General features: G+C 41.6%; 1 protein-coding gene across 9 annotated transcripts in view; it reads right to left on the bottom strand.

Annotated features, from left to right (window-relative positions):
- The window catches only part of rptor (regulatory associated protein of MTOR, complex 1), a 323,941-nt gene that overhangs the window by 279,520 nt on the left and 27,581 nt on the right, over nucleotides 1-16,840 (bottom strand). For all 9 annotated transcript variants that reach the window (XM_034188053.1, XM_034188054.1, XM_034188058.1 and 6 more), the window contains exons 3-4: nucleotides 5,124-5,226; nucleotides 664-746 (exon numbers count right to left, since the gene is read on the bottom strand). In XM_034188053.1, the coding sequence (XP_034043944.1) occupies nucleotides 664-746; nucleotides 5,124-5,226 (186 nt within the window). The remainder of the gene's footprint in view (nucleotides 1-663; nucleotides 747-5,123; nucleotides 5,227-16,840) is intronic.

The raw sequence follows: 16,840 nt of genomic DNA, 5'->3' as shown, positions 1-16,840 counted from the left end.
CACAGCTTGAGGTGATGTCCTAGTAGATGGTTAGTTTAGTAAAATACATCCAGATTAATGTATTTACTAACAGATTAGTTGGTTCAAGGCACAGGAAACTGCATTAGAATGGTACTGGTGTTGGGCTCCAGTATCGGTATCGTACTAAAGGTGAAAAAGAGGTAATGCACCATCCCTAGTTAGTACTACATGAAGTAACTTGAACTGAACTCAAAGCAAAGCAGCAGAGCAGGAATCTTCTTTTTTACTGAATGCACAGAAATGCAAGTACTACCATGAATTCAAGTGACTGTGTCACGGATTCACATAAATGCAAAAGAACAGCACAGTAGCGGATGCCATCGCTAAAATGAATATCAGCCCACAGAAGTAAGGTTTGGCTGAAGATGAGTTTTATCTGTAGTATCATTCATACGATTTCATTTTTAAGCCTTTTGAAGCAGTACTAGATCAAGAGCCCTGTTTACCAAAAACATCCTAAGGCATGGGTGATCTTCACAGACAATCTAATCCGATGCTATGGACCAATATCATTTTAACTCTAAGTCGCTGCTGGTCTGTTTGTAATAAGCAGTAGTGTGTGACTGTATGTCGTCAGTGAATCACGTTAAGGACAAATAAAAGAGAAGAATGACGGAGGCTGGTTCATGTGAACCCACTCACCCTGGGTTGCCAGTTCTCATATTGCTTCTGCAGGTTTGCCCCAATAGTCTCCAGGGCTTTCTGAGGGCTCATGGACAACGGATCTAGTAGACAAACAGTGTAATTACATTTAGATTACAGCAAACATGCAAATACTGTAGCAGATAAATTATATACAAATAAACAGACAATATTTTTTCACCACACAGACATTACTGTGATATCTAGTTGACATTATTGCACAAAGAAAAACAAAGGGATGCAATGCAAACAAGCCAGATAAATATTCCCCATTCGATTCGAGGCCCCACAGTCAACATTTGGTTAAAAGACAAAGTCGTGCCCGTGATGCGTTATGAAACATCGTTTCAGCATCAAAGGACGTTTTCTTATTAAATCAGAAGCAGGGTTTAGAATGTAGCAAAAACCCCTCGTGTTGAAATATTGATGAGATTAAATCAATACGGAATATAAGGAATTGCAGAATATGGATTTCGAGCAGATCAAATTCTGCGCAGCAGGCACAAAATAATATATTGGTAAGTTTGCAAGAGACAATGATCTGATTTATTCAAAGCATTAAACCATCACTGCTAAGATGATTGAAGTTCCGCAAAACTGAAACCCCATAGGGGGGAAAAAAACTGATTTAATACTGACCAGTGAAATTACCACTTTGGTTTCAACCTCATTTTCATTGATAAACAATGTCTAATCACTGCAGAATATGTATAATTCTTGATATAGTGTCGAGTGAAGAGTAATTGCATTGTACAGTACTGTCATTTATGTAGCCTATTGTGTTTAAAATACACTTGCAGCCCGATTCTTGCTTTCACTGATATGTGTCCCACATGCTCACAGTCTGCAACCAAGATAAACCAGGATGTGAAGATGGCAGGTGTCTACAAGACGGACAGGTACCATGTAAATCCTATATAGGCCCGAGGCCCGGTGGTATTCCATAATGTGAAGCGGTTGAGAGTCTATGACTAACCTTGGACAAGAAACCAAACGCAGGTTAATTACCAAGCCAAGGCTAGTACCCACTTACAGCTGGGTGGACTGAGACCATGCAGTCTTTTCCAAGGACACAGACAGGTAGCGTGAGAGGGATTCGAAACCAAGTCCACATGTTGGCAGTCCAGCTCCTTATGCACCGAGCCACCTGCTCTGTCAACATGACGAACTTGTACCATGTGATATTCGGAAAAACAACCATCTTAACCATAGTATGTCTGCAGTAGCATAACATTAGCACATCTGAGGGATGGGCTAGATCATATTGTGAATGGTTTATATGATGTGCACACACAACAACATGTCAAGTGCTACATTTTTTCCTGTATTTTCCTCTTCATGACCCCCCCTTTGGTATTTTGTGGTTCTGTTACTGACACTTACATGTGTGCATTTTGGGAATCCTGTCCTTTCAAAGCATCCAGATTTTTTTCTAACTTTTAATGAATGAATGAACGAATGAATGAATTTATTTGGCACACAGACTCAACAATAACAAAAAACTGATACTTGACTTAGATACTCCATCCATACTTGGCAATACCATCAATCCTCCTGATGTTACACAACAACATTACAGGATCCATGGAAATACAAGGGATTATCACCAAAGTATGTCAAAGTTTACAGAAGAAAAAGTAATTTCAAACATCTTGAAAATCCTGCTACAGTTAAAACAAGACCACCATCACAGACACCCTCCTGGATGCTGCATCTATAATGTCTCTAGCATCACCTCTAGGGGAGGTGATGGTCTAGTGGTTAAGCGTTGCGCTTGAGACCAGAGGATCCTTGGTTCAAATCTCAGCCTGACCTGAGAAGGGAATGTGCACCATGCAAAATATCCCAGCAGGTTTGGGCAAAAGAAGAACATCCTTTACACAACCTAGTCCCAGATACTCAAAGCCTTGGCCGTCAACGCCTGACATTGCGTCGCCCCTTCTGCTGACAATCAGCAACTCTCCATAGCCGCAACTACGAAATCATAGCGGCCTGGAACTATGAGTGGGCTCAAAACCATTACCTTGCCCAGCTAACAGTAGCCCCTAACACTATCGCACCCTCAGGTTCTGACCTCCCCCGTAGCCTGTGGGTAACCTTAAATCATCTCAGGGGTAGAGTGGGTCGTTTTGGTGCAGATATGCATCAATGGGGGCTGAAACCATCAGCTTCGTGCGACTGCGGAGTGGAGGCCCAGACCGCGGCTCACATACTCGGTGAATGTCAGATCCTTCGCCCTCCCCCCACCCATCACGACTTTAAAACCATAGATGATGATATGGAGAGATGGCTTCAACACTTGGCCAACATTGTTGGATGACCTTTACAACACTCGTATGCAAGAAGAAGAAGACCGGAAAATCACTAAGGACGCTTGGGCAAGGTCCTTAATCCCTAGTTGATTCCAGAGTGTAGTGAGCGCCTAGTATGGCAGCACCCTGACATCAGGGTGAATGTGAGACATTATTGTAAAGCACTCTGAGCATCCGATGTAGATGGAAAAGCACTATATAAATGCAGTCCATTTACCATTTTATTCACCATGGTTTTTCAAGGTCAGGACAAGGTTTCAAACCTTGCGATTCCGGGACGCATATCCATGAAAGTGAGGACGGGTCTTAATGTTAGTGTAGTCTACTTCCAATACTTCCCTTGGCTTCTCCTTGCAGTGAAAAATTTGCCCAACTATTTCACATCGACAGTTTTCTCATTACTCCAAACACCAATAACCACAGCAAACAGGTAAAACAGGTAAAACAGGCAAACAAAAGCATCGCAAAATCCAAGTGTGCACAGTGTTATTGCCCCCTGAAGCCACGAAGATGGTTTTGGAAACTTTGACAACTTTGTGCCTGCTTTTAATACACTGTTCTTACTATTAAGAGACAAAGATTCTCAGGGGAATTAAAGTGTCATTTAGAGGTTTTCATTCAATATGGATGGTTGAGCAGAGGCTTCACAAACTGAGCTCACATGGGATAAATAAAATCCTAAATGCTGCAAAACAACCTCGCACTGCTATAAAAACAAGCCGACAACAATGCCGAATGATATTCAGAATTCTCTAAACACTCTGATGCATGGACAGACTGTGGCTCAAAGCTCTTTCTTTTCAGGCTGCAGCAGTGTTCTTTTATCACACATTTCGGACTTACTGCCACGTTCAGGACACCAGCCGTGACAACTGGGTTTTCATTTCATTTGAAGTTCCCAGTCAGGCAGGAAGAGTTCCTCATACTGCTACTGTTTAATGAGTTAGAGGGATTTTTCTCTTATGAAAATTAAAATGTATCATTTTCCTGTACACGCAATGCTGCCTCCCAATATCATTGGAAGTCACGATTTGCAATGATATCAACACATCAGTTAAATGTATTACAACAGTGGTCTCCAAAGTATTCCAGAAACGGCCCAGAGGGTGCAGGTTTTCTTTGCAGCCACTGACTCCAGCAGGTGATTTCAATGATTAACAACAAATTTGGCACAAATACACCTTAGACATTACTCTTAATAAAATGGAATAGTTTTGACAGTGTTGAATGTTTGGTCTCCAAAGTAAAGATCAAACAAGGTCAACGTCCATTGGATTCTATGACATGTGACATATGTTACCCCGTAATGTGATAACTAAGCAAGATACATGGACCAAACCATTCCTTTTTAAAACCCTATTAACTCAACTAATAATATGCATCACTTTTTATCAAAATTGGTGCAACTTTACCTTTTGATCCTTGTACAAACTGAAACTGACCTTTGTCAACATTCTTGCTGTTTTTATCCATTAACTCCTTGGAATTCAGCACAGATAGCCCAAACTATACCTTTTGGAATCTTTATGATCCAGCAAATAATGTGGTATAGTTTTCAATATGATTGGAGCATCTTTTTATTTTGAGTCCTATGTAATTCTTCAATTGACCCCTACCTGACCGTCGATCGAAACGTCAAGTGGCTAATCGGTTTTTCGAAAGAGGAATGTCTAAGGAGCATTTGTGCCGAATTTGATGCTTGTATCACCATTTGCCAGATTCCGCTCTAAATATTCTCTTATCTGCTGCACTCGGAGGTGGGCACGCTGCCTGGCACAGGTCAGGACAAGTTGGGGAAGCTCACTGAAACTTGTGCCATATTTGGGCATTTTCATGATCTTCTGAGCTCGGACGGACTCCAGCATGCCTCATGTTTGACACTGTGCAGGGTCAACACGCACTGGCTTTCAATTTTCATGCTAAGCACAAAAAGGAGGAGATATCAGAAGGTGAAGAGTTGAGCCTTCACCTGTGCCATCCCGAGCAAAGCGCGGGCAGGAATGAGAAAAGTGAAAGTCCACTCAAATCCAGGGGGGGCACACAAATCTCCCCCGACTTATTCCGAGCGGTGCCCCAGCTTCTTTGAGTGTTCTGTATCCACTTTGCAATTGTGTTCATGCTTGTATGTGCAGGAGTTGATGCACTCACCTATCCAGCACTCCAGCCGCGCACAAGGGGAGGTCTTGACCACGTCAGGTGGATCCACTCCCACGTTGAGACACAGGACCAGTGCTACACTCACCGTCTTCATCTGGAGAGAATGCAAAGATTCACAGATAGGACAAGATTAACAAAATAATTTACTGGGTGTCTCCACGTAATCAAAGGTCACAGGAGGGCTGGAACCTGTCCCAGCAGTCATAAGCCGTGAGGCGGGGTAAACCTGGACAGGACGCCAGTCTATCATAGGACCACATATAGACAGAAACTCATTCACACGTACAGTTATTGTAAAGATCCAGTTCACCTAACCTGCATGTCTCTGCAAGTTGGCGGAAGCTGAAACACCTGAAGGAAACATGAAATTTCAGTAAGGTAAATCTTATATATTATATTTCAATTCTAAGGTGGAACTATGCTAGTATATAAAGGTATATCTAAATATCTAAAAGGGAAGAGTAAAATAGGAGAGTAGAAAAGAGTAGAGTAGAGCCACTTAGGTGCCTGGTCTTGAGAACCAGGGATGGTAGGTTGTAAACTCCACAAATAAAGGACCAGGAGGTAAATTATCCCAGGACCCTCTTACTGTGAGGCAACAGTGCTAAACACTAAAGTACTTACTCAGTACTGAAAGTACTTTTAAGTCTGCAATACATAGCCAGTTACTACAAAACTTGCAGAATGTATCTGTGAATGAATGCATTTAGACGTAACAACCTTCAGCAAATTCTGTGAGTAAACACAAAGGAATTCTGACAAATCCAGTTTTGAGTCATGAACAGGACAGGATTCCCAGCCACAATTTAATTTAATAAAACCCATCAAATAATACACAAAGGTGTTAATGCATGTGTGTGTTAATTTAGTTTTGGTTAATTTATGGTGCTTGAGTTTGTATTTGTGTTTTATGTCATGTCTTGAGATTTTCTTGTTTTTGTCTTCCACCATACAATTCTACATCTTGTTTACCTTTTGTATATATTTAAAATAAGAATTGTTTATGCTGTTTTGGTCAAACTGTTATTTTCTCAATAAAACAAAAAAAAATGCACAAAGGTGTCAACGTTGGAATGTAAAACAGTTTTGACTATAAATATTGCATTTGATTTGATTTGATTTTAAATTGTCAATTCATTTGTGAGATTATGAACTGACTGGAAATGGGTAAATTTATATGACCAATAATTACAAACTAAGGAGAGCCATACTCCCTGTAAAGATAATAAAGACGTATACGAGTGTGTGATTCGTAGACAATTCTACATTCCCAACTGCTGGCACCTGAAGAGCCAGCCGAGCGAGCAGTGAAGGGTCACGTCTTACCCAAGGGAATCCCAGCAGTCATTAATTAGAAATAAGGAAATAAAACTCCATCCACCAACACACATTTCCCATCTAACACAGGGATTAAAAAGAAAGGGGGCTGGAGTATGGAAGTAAATCTGTGCCATCAGAGTTTGAATTTGAATTTTTAAGGTTAAATGTTTTTAGCATCAAAATCAGAGTTTGAAGTTGAATTTCTAAGGTTGAATTTGTTTAGCATCAAAATATTCAGCCTCAAAAACGGTCCATGAGCCACTCATCAATTTTGACCAAATTGGTATCACTTAAGGGGAATAAACAACACTTAGAATCCAGCACCAGTGTATCATGGCCTACACAAAAATGTATGATAGCAATCTCAGGGTGGTAGCTGTAGCCAGGTAGGGGTCAGTGAAGAATTATACAGAGGCCAAACTTTAAAAATGCTCCAATCATGTTAAAAACTATATCACATCACTTGTCTGGTCATAACGATTCCAAAACATATAGTTAGGACTATCTGTGATGGAATGTTCTGGAGTTATGGGGTAAAAACTGCAAAAATGGTGACAAAGGTCAATTTGACTTTGTACAGGGGTCAAAAGTTCAAGTTGCTACAATTCAGTTAAAAAAAAATGATGCAAATTATTGTTTGGGTTAATAGGGTTCTAATAAGGAATAGTTTGAACCATCTGTCATGCTTAGTTATCATGTTACAGGGTAACATATGTCACATGTCATAGAATCCAATAGATGTTGACCTTGTTTGACCTTTACCTTGGAGACCAAACATTCAACACAGTCAAAATTTTTCCATTTATTAATCCTTTTATTTCAACCAATAATTTGCATCATTCTGTAATGAAATTGGAGCAACTTTAACTTTTGACCCCTGTACAAACTGAAAGTGCCCTTTGTCACAATTTTTGCAGTTTTTACCCCATAACTCCAAAACATTCCATCACAGATAGTCCTAACTATATGTTTTGGAATCGTTATGACCAGACAAGCAATGTGCTATAGTTTTCAACATGATTGGAGCATTTTTAAAGTTTGACCTCTGTGTAATTCTTCAGAGCCCTACCTGGCTACAGCTACCACCCTGATATTGCTATCACACATTTTTGTGTAGGCCATGATACACTGAGGCTGGATTCTAACTGTTGTTTATTACCCTTAAGTGGTACCGAAAACCTGCCTGGCTCATGGACTAAAACGTCAACCTAAAAAAAAAAAAAAAAAATGAAATAATCAACCTCAAAAAATTCTACCTAAAAAAAAAAAAAAAATTCAACCTCAAAAATTAGAAAAGCAGGGGGAAGTCTCAGTCATCCAAAGTTTATGGAAGTAAATCTGTGACGTTGGATGTTTGAGACAGGGATCGATTGCTTCTCCCTGCTTTTCTCATTTTTGAGGTTGAACTTTTTTTTTTTTTAGGTTGAGGTTTTTGAGGCTGAATAATTTGATAAACAAATTCAACCTTAGAAATTCAACTTTAAACTCTGATTTTGATGCTAAAAATATTCAACCGTAAAAATTCAAATTCAAACTCTGATGGCACAGATTTACTTCCATACTGGAGCTGGAAACAGGAAACTTCAAAAAGAAATAGCACCATTTGCATTTTTGATGTTTGATTCCTAGCCCGTTCCTGACTTGTCACATTATCACACGACTGGTCATGTCACTGCTGTGAAACCAAGCAGGACTTCTCTCTCCTCAGTATTTACTTCCACTTTGGGAACAAAACATTTCCTCATGTTAGCGTGTCCACTAAAACATACTTACCACATTCAAAATGAGATATTGGCCTGAAGTTTTGTGTCCCTTGTCACAGACCCAATAGGGGGAATGCACACCCGCCATATTGGATTTTGGTCACGCAGAGGATTGTGGGAAATGCATGCCTGCTGCAGATACACAGACATGCTCAGAAAGTAAACAAAAGGCTCAGAATGCCGGGATTACTTGTTGTGTCTCTGGACGCTTCAATCATCCATCACTGAAGTTCTATATTTTTTCCTCAGAATGCAACACAAGTTTCAAAACAAGTGGATTCACAATATTGGAAGGACTGGAAATAAGAGAAAGTTTATAAGTTCAAGCCGACATCAACCCACTGAGTCTGCAGCAGACAGAAAACTTACTTGATAGACAAACCAACTGTTTTTCCACTCAAACCACTTGGGTGTACATATCAGACATACATAGCCAAGATGTTACCCATTATACCACTTTTCCCAGTTGAAAAATGAGAATTATTAAGCAATTTAGATTCACTGGAATATAGCAGTTTTGTCTATAACTTGCCGCAAAATCGTGGCTGCCATATTGACGCGTAACTTAGTAAATATTCTTTGAAATGAGGTGTACTCATGTGAGATGTGTAGCTAAGATTGTCCCCATTACAACAGGGTTTTTTTCCTGTGGAAAAAGGCTAAATATTAAGCATTTTATGAACATTTGATATATAACCTCGAAATACATACAGTTTACCCCCATCATTTAATAACTCCTAAAGGAAGATATATACAATCCCTCATACGTGTTAGTTAATCTGAACTTAACTCTCCATCAGATCATTTTTCTTGCCTTTTAAACTTGCATTTCTGCACTTTAACCATCTTTTTAATTCCACTACTATTGGTGCCTCGAATGGTGAGCTCTCAACTCTCAACTTCATCTGCGTACTGGCTCAAACTGTGCACATCCTTTATCATCTAGGTCCAAAATTGGTTTAAAAGTACTGCATCCCTCTGTTTACGTCAATGGACGCCACAACAGTCAGCTGTAGACATACAGACGATCCCATGATGCAGTGCGCGAGGGCTATTTCCAGTAATGCGCACTGACACACACATTCCCGTTGTTGGCCTAGACCTTGAAAGGAAGCAAGTTTACTTCAAATTTGATGAACCCGACTGAAATCCTTGTAAAGTTACTGAGAGTACAGTCTTCATTACACACAGACACCAGTTTTGGCTCTGTGACCTTCAATATCTGGTCAAGGTCACTCATCAGCAAACTTGACCTCGACCTCTAAGAGATGCACATCTGCTGCAAATTTGGTAAACTTGTCTCAAATCTATGAGAGGTTATAGGAAGTACAGTTTCACACCAACGTACAGATGGACAGCATTTTTATGTCCCTCTGTTGGGTGACTGGAGACAAATAGGCAACAGCGCCAACTATGCCCACCTCTCGCCTTCTCTTTAAAAACAAACAAAATCTTTTCATTTTCCTATTTTTTCGGATTGATTTTTTTATTTGTTAGCCAAGTCATCACAAACTGTAACCAATCTAGTCCATGAGCCCAAAGCCTATTTTGATGTGATCTGTACCACTTAAGGTGCCCAAATAACACTTACAATCCAGCCTCAGTTTCCTATGCCCTACACAAAAATGTACAACGGCCAATCCACAGTGCCAGAGCACCTATAGCCAGGTAGGGGTCATGGATGGATGGATGGGTGGAACCACAGCTGCACACTAGCGCAGTCTTGACCAATCTTTGCACTGGGGGCAGCGCCACATACTACACCATTAAAAGCAGCAGAGAAGACTCAGAAGAAGAAGCTGATGCTTCCTACTAGTGATCACAGCTTCTTATTTCAATGTGAAGAAATTAATCTTTTTTTCATGTTTGATGTTTTGAAATTACCTGGTCAGAGTTCGAGCTAGTCTTGTAGCCGAAAAGCAGGCGTGCACGCTGGCACACCAAAAAGCCTCTGCGCCATTTGATTACCCATAATTCTTTTCTGTGCGTCGAACAGAAGTGGTGCCGATGTGCAATCGTGAAAACCGGACTTAAAGACGGCTCCCGGTCCTCCTCATCTGCTCCGCCTTCAGGAAATCCAATCTGCAGGTTGTAAGCGTGCTGAGCAGATTGCCGGCACGGCTGCGTGGGGTTTAAAAAGTTTTAGCCGTAAAGCTGCAAATCAACAAAGTAAAAAACTTTTCCCTGGACAAAACAGTCAAAAACCTTCTGCTGTAGAAAAACTACAGTCAGAACTGATGTGTTCTTGGATGTGGAACAGATGCATCATGACACCATACTGAGAGACGACCGCACAGCAGCAGCAGAGGCCTGGATGAGCCGCAAGCGCCACGGAAAAACAAACCTGCTGAAATTGAACCACTGATCCGTGATTTATGTGGCAAGTCATAAAATACACACAGAGACGCTTCATCAAGCAGCAGCGCAGCTATGCCACAGCGCAAATTACACAGTTACCTTCTCGGAGATACTGTGGTGCATCAGTGAAAGCAACAGCACCCACTGCACCATGGGATTTCATAAGAAAGCATTTACACCAGCAGCATCAGGACTCTAACCAGCACAAAGACGGATCACCAGGTGCCTCGAGTTTATAAGACAAACTAGTCTGCAGTATGCATTCATTATTCAAAACAATACATTAGCACAGCACTTTTGTTTAAAAGGACAGAACTCAAAATCAGAATGAACAATTACAATTTAATTGTAAACTACAGCAACATTCATCAAAGTGTATAAGTCTGACAGAGACCAACAGGCTGGAACAAAACAAGGAGGTTTTTCTTCACAATCAAAAGTACTACACTTTGACATCTAAGTGCAATGTTAAAAAAATCCCTGGGTGGCAGAATTCCTGTGGTGTTAGCATGTGACCTTGACCTCAAGGTCATCTATTTTGAACGTGACCAAGGTCTTAACCTGACACACTTTTCCTGTAGGTTTGGTGACTCCAGAGCAACCAGGGTAAATACCCTAGGCCTGTGCATTCCAGAGCAACCAGGGCAAATAGCCTAGGCCTGTGCATTCCAGAGCAACCAGAGCAAATAGCCTAGGCCTGTGCATTCCACAGCAACCAACCAGAGCAAATAGCCTAGGCCTGTGCATTCCACAGCAACCAGGGCAAATAGCCTAGGCCTGTGCATTCCAGAGCAACCAGAGCAAATAGCCTGGGCCTGTGCATTCCAGAGCAACCAGAGCAAATAGCCTAGGCCTGTGCATTCCACAGCAAGCAGAGCAAATAGCCTAGGCCTATGCATTCCACAGCAACCAGAGCAAATAGCCTAGGCCTGTGTATTCCAGAGCAACCAGAGCAAATAGCCTAGGCCTGTGCATTCCACAGTAACCATGCTGAGAAAGTCCTAAAATTTGGCCTGGTCAAGGTCATTTTTTTTTTTTTTTTTTTACTTGACAGAGGTCTTGACCTCATATCCTGTAAGGTTGGTGACCGAGGACTCTGTATTCCAGAGCAATCGTGCTCACAACTCAATTGTCGATGATGCTGAATTCCCGCTCACCCGTCCGCCGGGGTGACAATACCCCTTCACCTGATTATAGACTGAGGGGTAAAAATGGAGATAACAGACTCCCAGATGAACATATGAGAATTTTCATACTGCATCGTGTATTATATCCTCCATTCTGCCATTTCTGCTTCCAAATACACACTTATACTAACAAACATGTAAATAGATACAAAGTAAAACATGTCGTAATATGAAGCAGGGGGCTCTCTTCTGATTTGTGCGTATCAGGGGAACAAAAAGAAAATGACAAAAATAATTGGACATTATGTAACGGCTGAGTGGATCCTTGTCATTTCATTGGTGCTTTGTATGTCACATGACATGGATTATTCATCCCATTTGTGTTGCATTGCATTCAGAGTGCGATTTGGTTCCATTTAGAGTGCAAATTTGGTTCCATACATGTGGTACCATTGCACTCTGCACACACACGCACAAACAAAATCCACTCTGCTGTAAACCATGTAAACCAAATACAGGGAGGTGGGCATAGATCAGGATCCCATGGGGTCCCAGCACATACCCCAAGACCAAACCTGGTCTGAAAATAGTCAAGATAACGGCAATAACTTCAAAGGGGCAGGGGTGGTGGCCAAGTGGTTCGTGTGCTTGGTTTCAGTGCGGAAGGTTCCCGGTTCAAACCCCACCGTTGCCACATTTCTCCATGTAATGTTGAGTTGCGTCAGGAAGGGCATCCGGCCTAAAAATTGTGCCAGAATCAACAGGTCTACCTTGGATCTGCTGTGGCGACCCCACGTGCAAACAAGGGAGCAGCCGAAGGGACTTACTATTGACAAGAACTTCCAAATATTTTGTTTTGCACAACTAACAATGCAAGGCTCAGATGATCCATTTACAAAGCAAAGCAAAAAAAAAAAAAAAAAAAAAAAAAAATCATTTAAAATAAATAGTGTGGGAAAAAACAAAACAAAACCAAAAACACTGAATATAAATACTATCAATTTATAACCACATTTGGCACCTTTTATTCTTCTTACCACTTCAACACAATTACTTTTCTGAAGAACGTGGGTGAATAATTGTTTCAGGGCTTGATCATTTATATTGATAATTCAAACTGACTTTTCACTTGAAGAATAAAAAAGGTTTGATGCAGAAAGAACATCTACATACAAACAGCATTTCACTGCATTCAGTCAAAGCAGTACTACATGTGACAGACTTTCTATAAAACCCTGATTGGGATGTCCTGAGCCCTGCCGTCTCCCCTTCATTTAAATATTAGCGTGCATTTATGAGTCAGACGCATTAAAACATCGACAGCCGCGTGCAAGGAGGAAACACTTGTATCAAATGTAAAACACATTATGGAAACTAAACTCATTCGGGAATACCGAGGGCAGGTCTGACCTTTAAAATACAACAGCTGAAACAACAGCAGACATGCAAATGTCCAGGGAGAATAAGATGTCTCTGTCATTACAGGCATAATAACACCAGAGGAATTTATTGAGTCGCTGTGAGAGATGATAAGGCATCATTTATTTACACATTCCAACATTTTGAAACAGAGAGCACACATACTCACACAAACACACACACATTAAACTACACTGAATATTTTATTCAATTACTGATCAGATAAAACAAGGCATCTGAGCACTGAGGGGACATTATCAAAATTTCAGCAAACAGACACAGGATGGTTAATCTTAGGCCCGTTCAGCCTGGGGTGGGTAATCAGGCTCGAGCCGGATTCGGCCCAAATCCAGGTCAAGCCAAATGGGTATTATTGGAATGTAAACAGCCCAAATCGCATTTAATCCCAATTATTTTCTATCCAGGTCAACCCACCTCTCAGAGGTTGAGCCGCTGGATTCGAGCAGGATTCGCCATGGTCTGAATACAAATGTGGCTAAAATCTGGCCAGGACACTTGATCTGCCTTGTCTCAGTCCACACAGCTGTAAAAATTCATATCAGCCTTGGCTTTAAAAGTAAATGTGAGGCATCACTGTAAAGAGATTTGAGCATCTGGGAGACAGAAAATGCAGCACTTCTTCATCTCTGGCAGTAACATTCATGTTTTTTGCTCCTCCACCTTTGAGATCAGGGTTGACTTTATGGAGCCATGCCATCACTGGAAGGAGGAGTTTGGCGATGCCAATATCTCTACAGGAGACCAAAGGTCCAAGTCTTAGATGATAGCCAATGACCTAAAGTTATGAATGGATGTCTTTGGTACCACATCTCCATGGCATATCCTTGGATACATTGGAATGAGTTTGTCTCAAACTTGGAGAATGATTCAGATGAGGAGTATCACTTGCATCGTGAGGGAAAACCGGCTATGACATTTTGCCCATGTGGTGCCTTTCTTTGTGCACAATCCAGCACATGGGTACGTTCGTGTTGAGGACTCAAGCAACTGGAAAGGGCCAAAGGGATGCCCAGATTTCACCTGTTTGCAGCACATACGAGGGCTGTCAATAAAGTATAGGTCCTTTTGTTTTTTTCAAAAGCTATATGGATTTCATTTATATGTTTTTACGTCAGACATGCTTGAACCCTCGTGCGCATGCGTGAGTTTTTCCACGCCTGTCAGTGACGTCATTCGCCTGTGAGCACTCCTTGTGGGAGGAGTTGTCCAGCCCCTCGTCGGAATTCCTTTGTCTGAGAAGTTGCTGAGAGACTGGCGCTTTGTTTGATCAAAATTTTTTCTAAACCTGTGAGGCACATCGAAGTGGACACGGTTCGAAAAATTAAGCTGGTTTCCGGTGAAAATTTTAACGGCTGATGAGAGATTTTGAGGTGATACTGTCGCTTTAAGGACTTCCCACGGAACGGGACGTCGCGCAGCGCTCCCAGGCGCCGTCATCAGCCTGTTTCAAGCTGAAAACCTCCACATTTCAGGCTCTATTGATCCAGGACGTCGTGAGAGAACAGAGAAGTTTCAGAAGAAGTCAGTTTCAGCATTTTATCCGGATATTCCACTGTTAAAGGAGATTTTTTTAATGAAAGACGTGTGGACGGGTCCGCGCGTCGGGACGCAGCCGGCGCGGTGCAGCGGCACAGGAAAAACACCTCCGTGTTGATAACCATTTGTAAAATCCAGGCGGCTTTTGATGGCTTTCAGTGGAGTGAGTATCTGAGAAACAGTTGGGCATGTTCCAACTTGTCCTTAAGGCTTCCAACAGAGGTGTTTTTCCTGTGGCGGAGCGTCGCGGCGGCTGCGAGCCAACGTTGCAATCCGTCCGCACGTCTTTCATTAAAAAAATCTCCTTTAACAGTGGAATATCCGGATAAAATGCTGAAACCGACTTCTTCTGAAACTTCTCTGTTTTCTCACGACGTCCTGGATCAATACAGCCTGAAATGTGGAGGTTTTCAGCTTGAAAAAGGCTGATGATGGCGCCTGGGAGCGCTGCGCGACGTCCCGCTCTGTGGGAAGTCCTTAAAGCGACAGTATCACCTCAAAATCTCTCATCAGCCGTTAAAATTTTCACCGAAAACCAGCTTAATTTTTCGAAGCGTGTCCACTTCGATGTGCCTCACAGGTTTAGAAAAAATTCTGATCAAACAAAGCGCCAGTCTCTCAGCAACTTCTCAGACAAAGGAATTCCGACAAGGGGCTGGACGACTCCTCCCACAAGGAGTGCTCACAGGCGAGTGACGTCATCGACAGGCATGGAAAAACTCACGCATGCGCACGAGGGTTCAAGAATGTCTGACGTAAAAACATATGAATGAAATCCATATAGTTTTTGAAAAAAATAAAAAGGACCTATACTTTATTGACAGACCTCGTAGATGGTTAACTTCAAGACGTGGGGATGGACCGGTTGTTTGCCTGGGTGGTTGCTATCGAGGACCCAGGCCATCGTAGCAGTGTGGTGCATGTGGTGACACTTGACACCAGGGCATGCGCACAAGACTTGACTTAATCTGATTGCGCAAAACTCTAAAACACTGTTATCTTCCAAATCAGTAATTGAGAGATTAAGGACATGGGTGGGCATTTCTGGGTCAGCCCTGGATTGTCTTTTTTAATCCTATCTTTCTAACAGAAGTTTATCCATTGCTGCAGCTAAATATACATCCTCTTCTGCCTTTCTGTCCTGTGGTGTGCCCCAAGGTTCCATTCCGGGACCTATTCTATTTGCACTGTACTTGCTCCCACTTGGACATATTTTGAGTTCCTTTAATGATGCATCATATTGTTGTTTTGCAGATGACATGCAGTTGTACATCTCCTTTTCTCCACAAAATGTTTGTAGGGTATCTGTTCTTAAAAACTGTATTAATGTTACAAAAAAACTGGATGGCTGCAAGCTATCTGTCACGCAATACAGCTAAAAACTGAAGTCCTTGTTTGTGCCCCTGAGGAGTTTGTTCCCTCAGTGATTAACCTTGGTTCTCTATCCTATTTTGTTCATTCAGCAGTCAGAAATTTGGGTGTTACATTTGACCAGGCTCTCAAATTTGACACACACTTTACCCATCTTGTGCAATCATGCTTCTTTCATTTATGAAACACTGCCCGCCTTAGAAACATTGTGTCTCAAGCTGAGCTGGAACAGATCATTCATGCTTTTATTTTTTCACGTCTTGATTACTGTAATTTGCTGTTGCCTAGCCTTAGTAAGTCTTTGCAGGATTGCCTACAAATGGTCCAGAATGCGGCTACAAGGTTCCTTACAAAGTTTTGTAAGTGTTCTCACGTAACACCAATTCTGCCCTCTTTGCATTGGCTCCCAATTCAGTTCAAACTACAATTTAAAATGTTGGTGATGACTTTTAGAGCTCTGCACGGTCAAATGCCACTTTACATCAGTGAACTCTCGCACCCTTATGTGACAAGCAGGTCTCTGAGGTCCTCGGACCAGAACATGTTGGTTGTACCAACGTCAAACCCTTGAGGAGACCAAAGGAGACTGTGCATTTGAGGTGGTGGCACCCAAACTGTGGAATGCACTGCCACTGCACCTACGTTCTGTGGACTCTGTTGAAACTTAAAGGAGATGCTCAAGACCTATTTGTAGACTTGCTTTTAACTAGTTTTATGTTATTGCTGATTTTAGTTTCTGTATTTTTATTTCTGTGTTCTTAAATTCCTGTAAAACCCTTTATTTTATCTTGAA

The sequence above is a fragment of the Thalassophryne amazonica genome, chromosome 15, assembly GCF_902500255.1.
Source record: "Thalassophryne amazonica chromosome 15, fThaAma1.1, whole genome shotgun sequence".
In the NCBI taxonomy this organism is placed as follows: domain Eukaryota; kingdom Metazoa; phylum Chordata; class Actinopteri; order Batrachoidiformes; family Batrachoididae; genus Thalassophryne; species Thalassophryne amazonica.
This window is presented reverse-complemented; position numbering and strand designations above follow the sequence as displayed.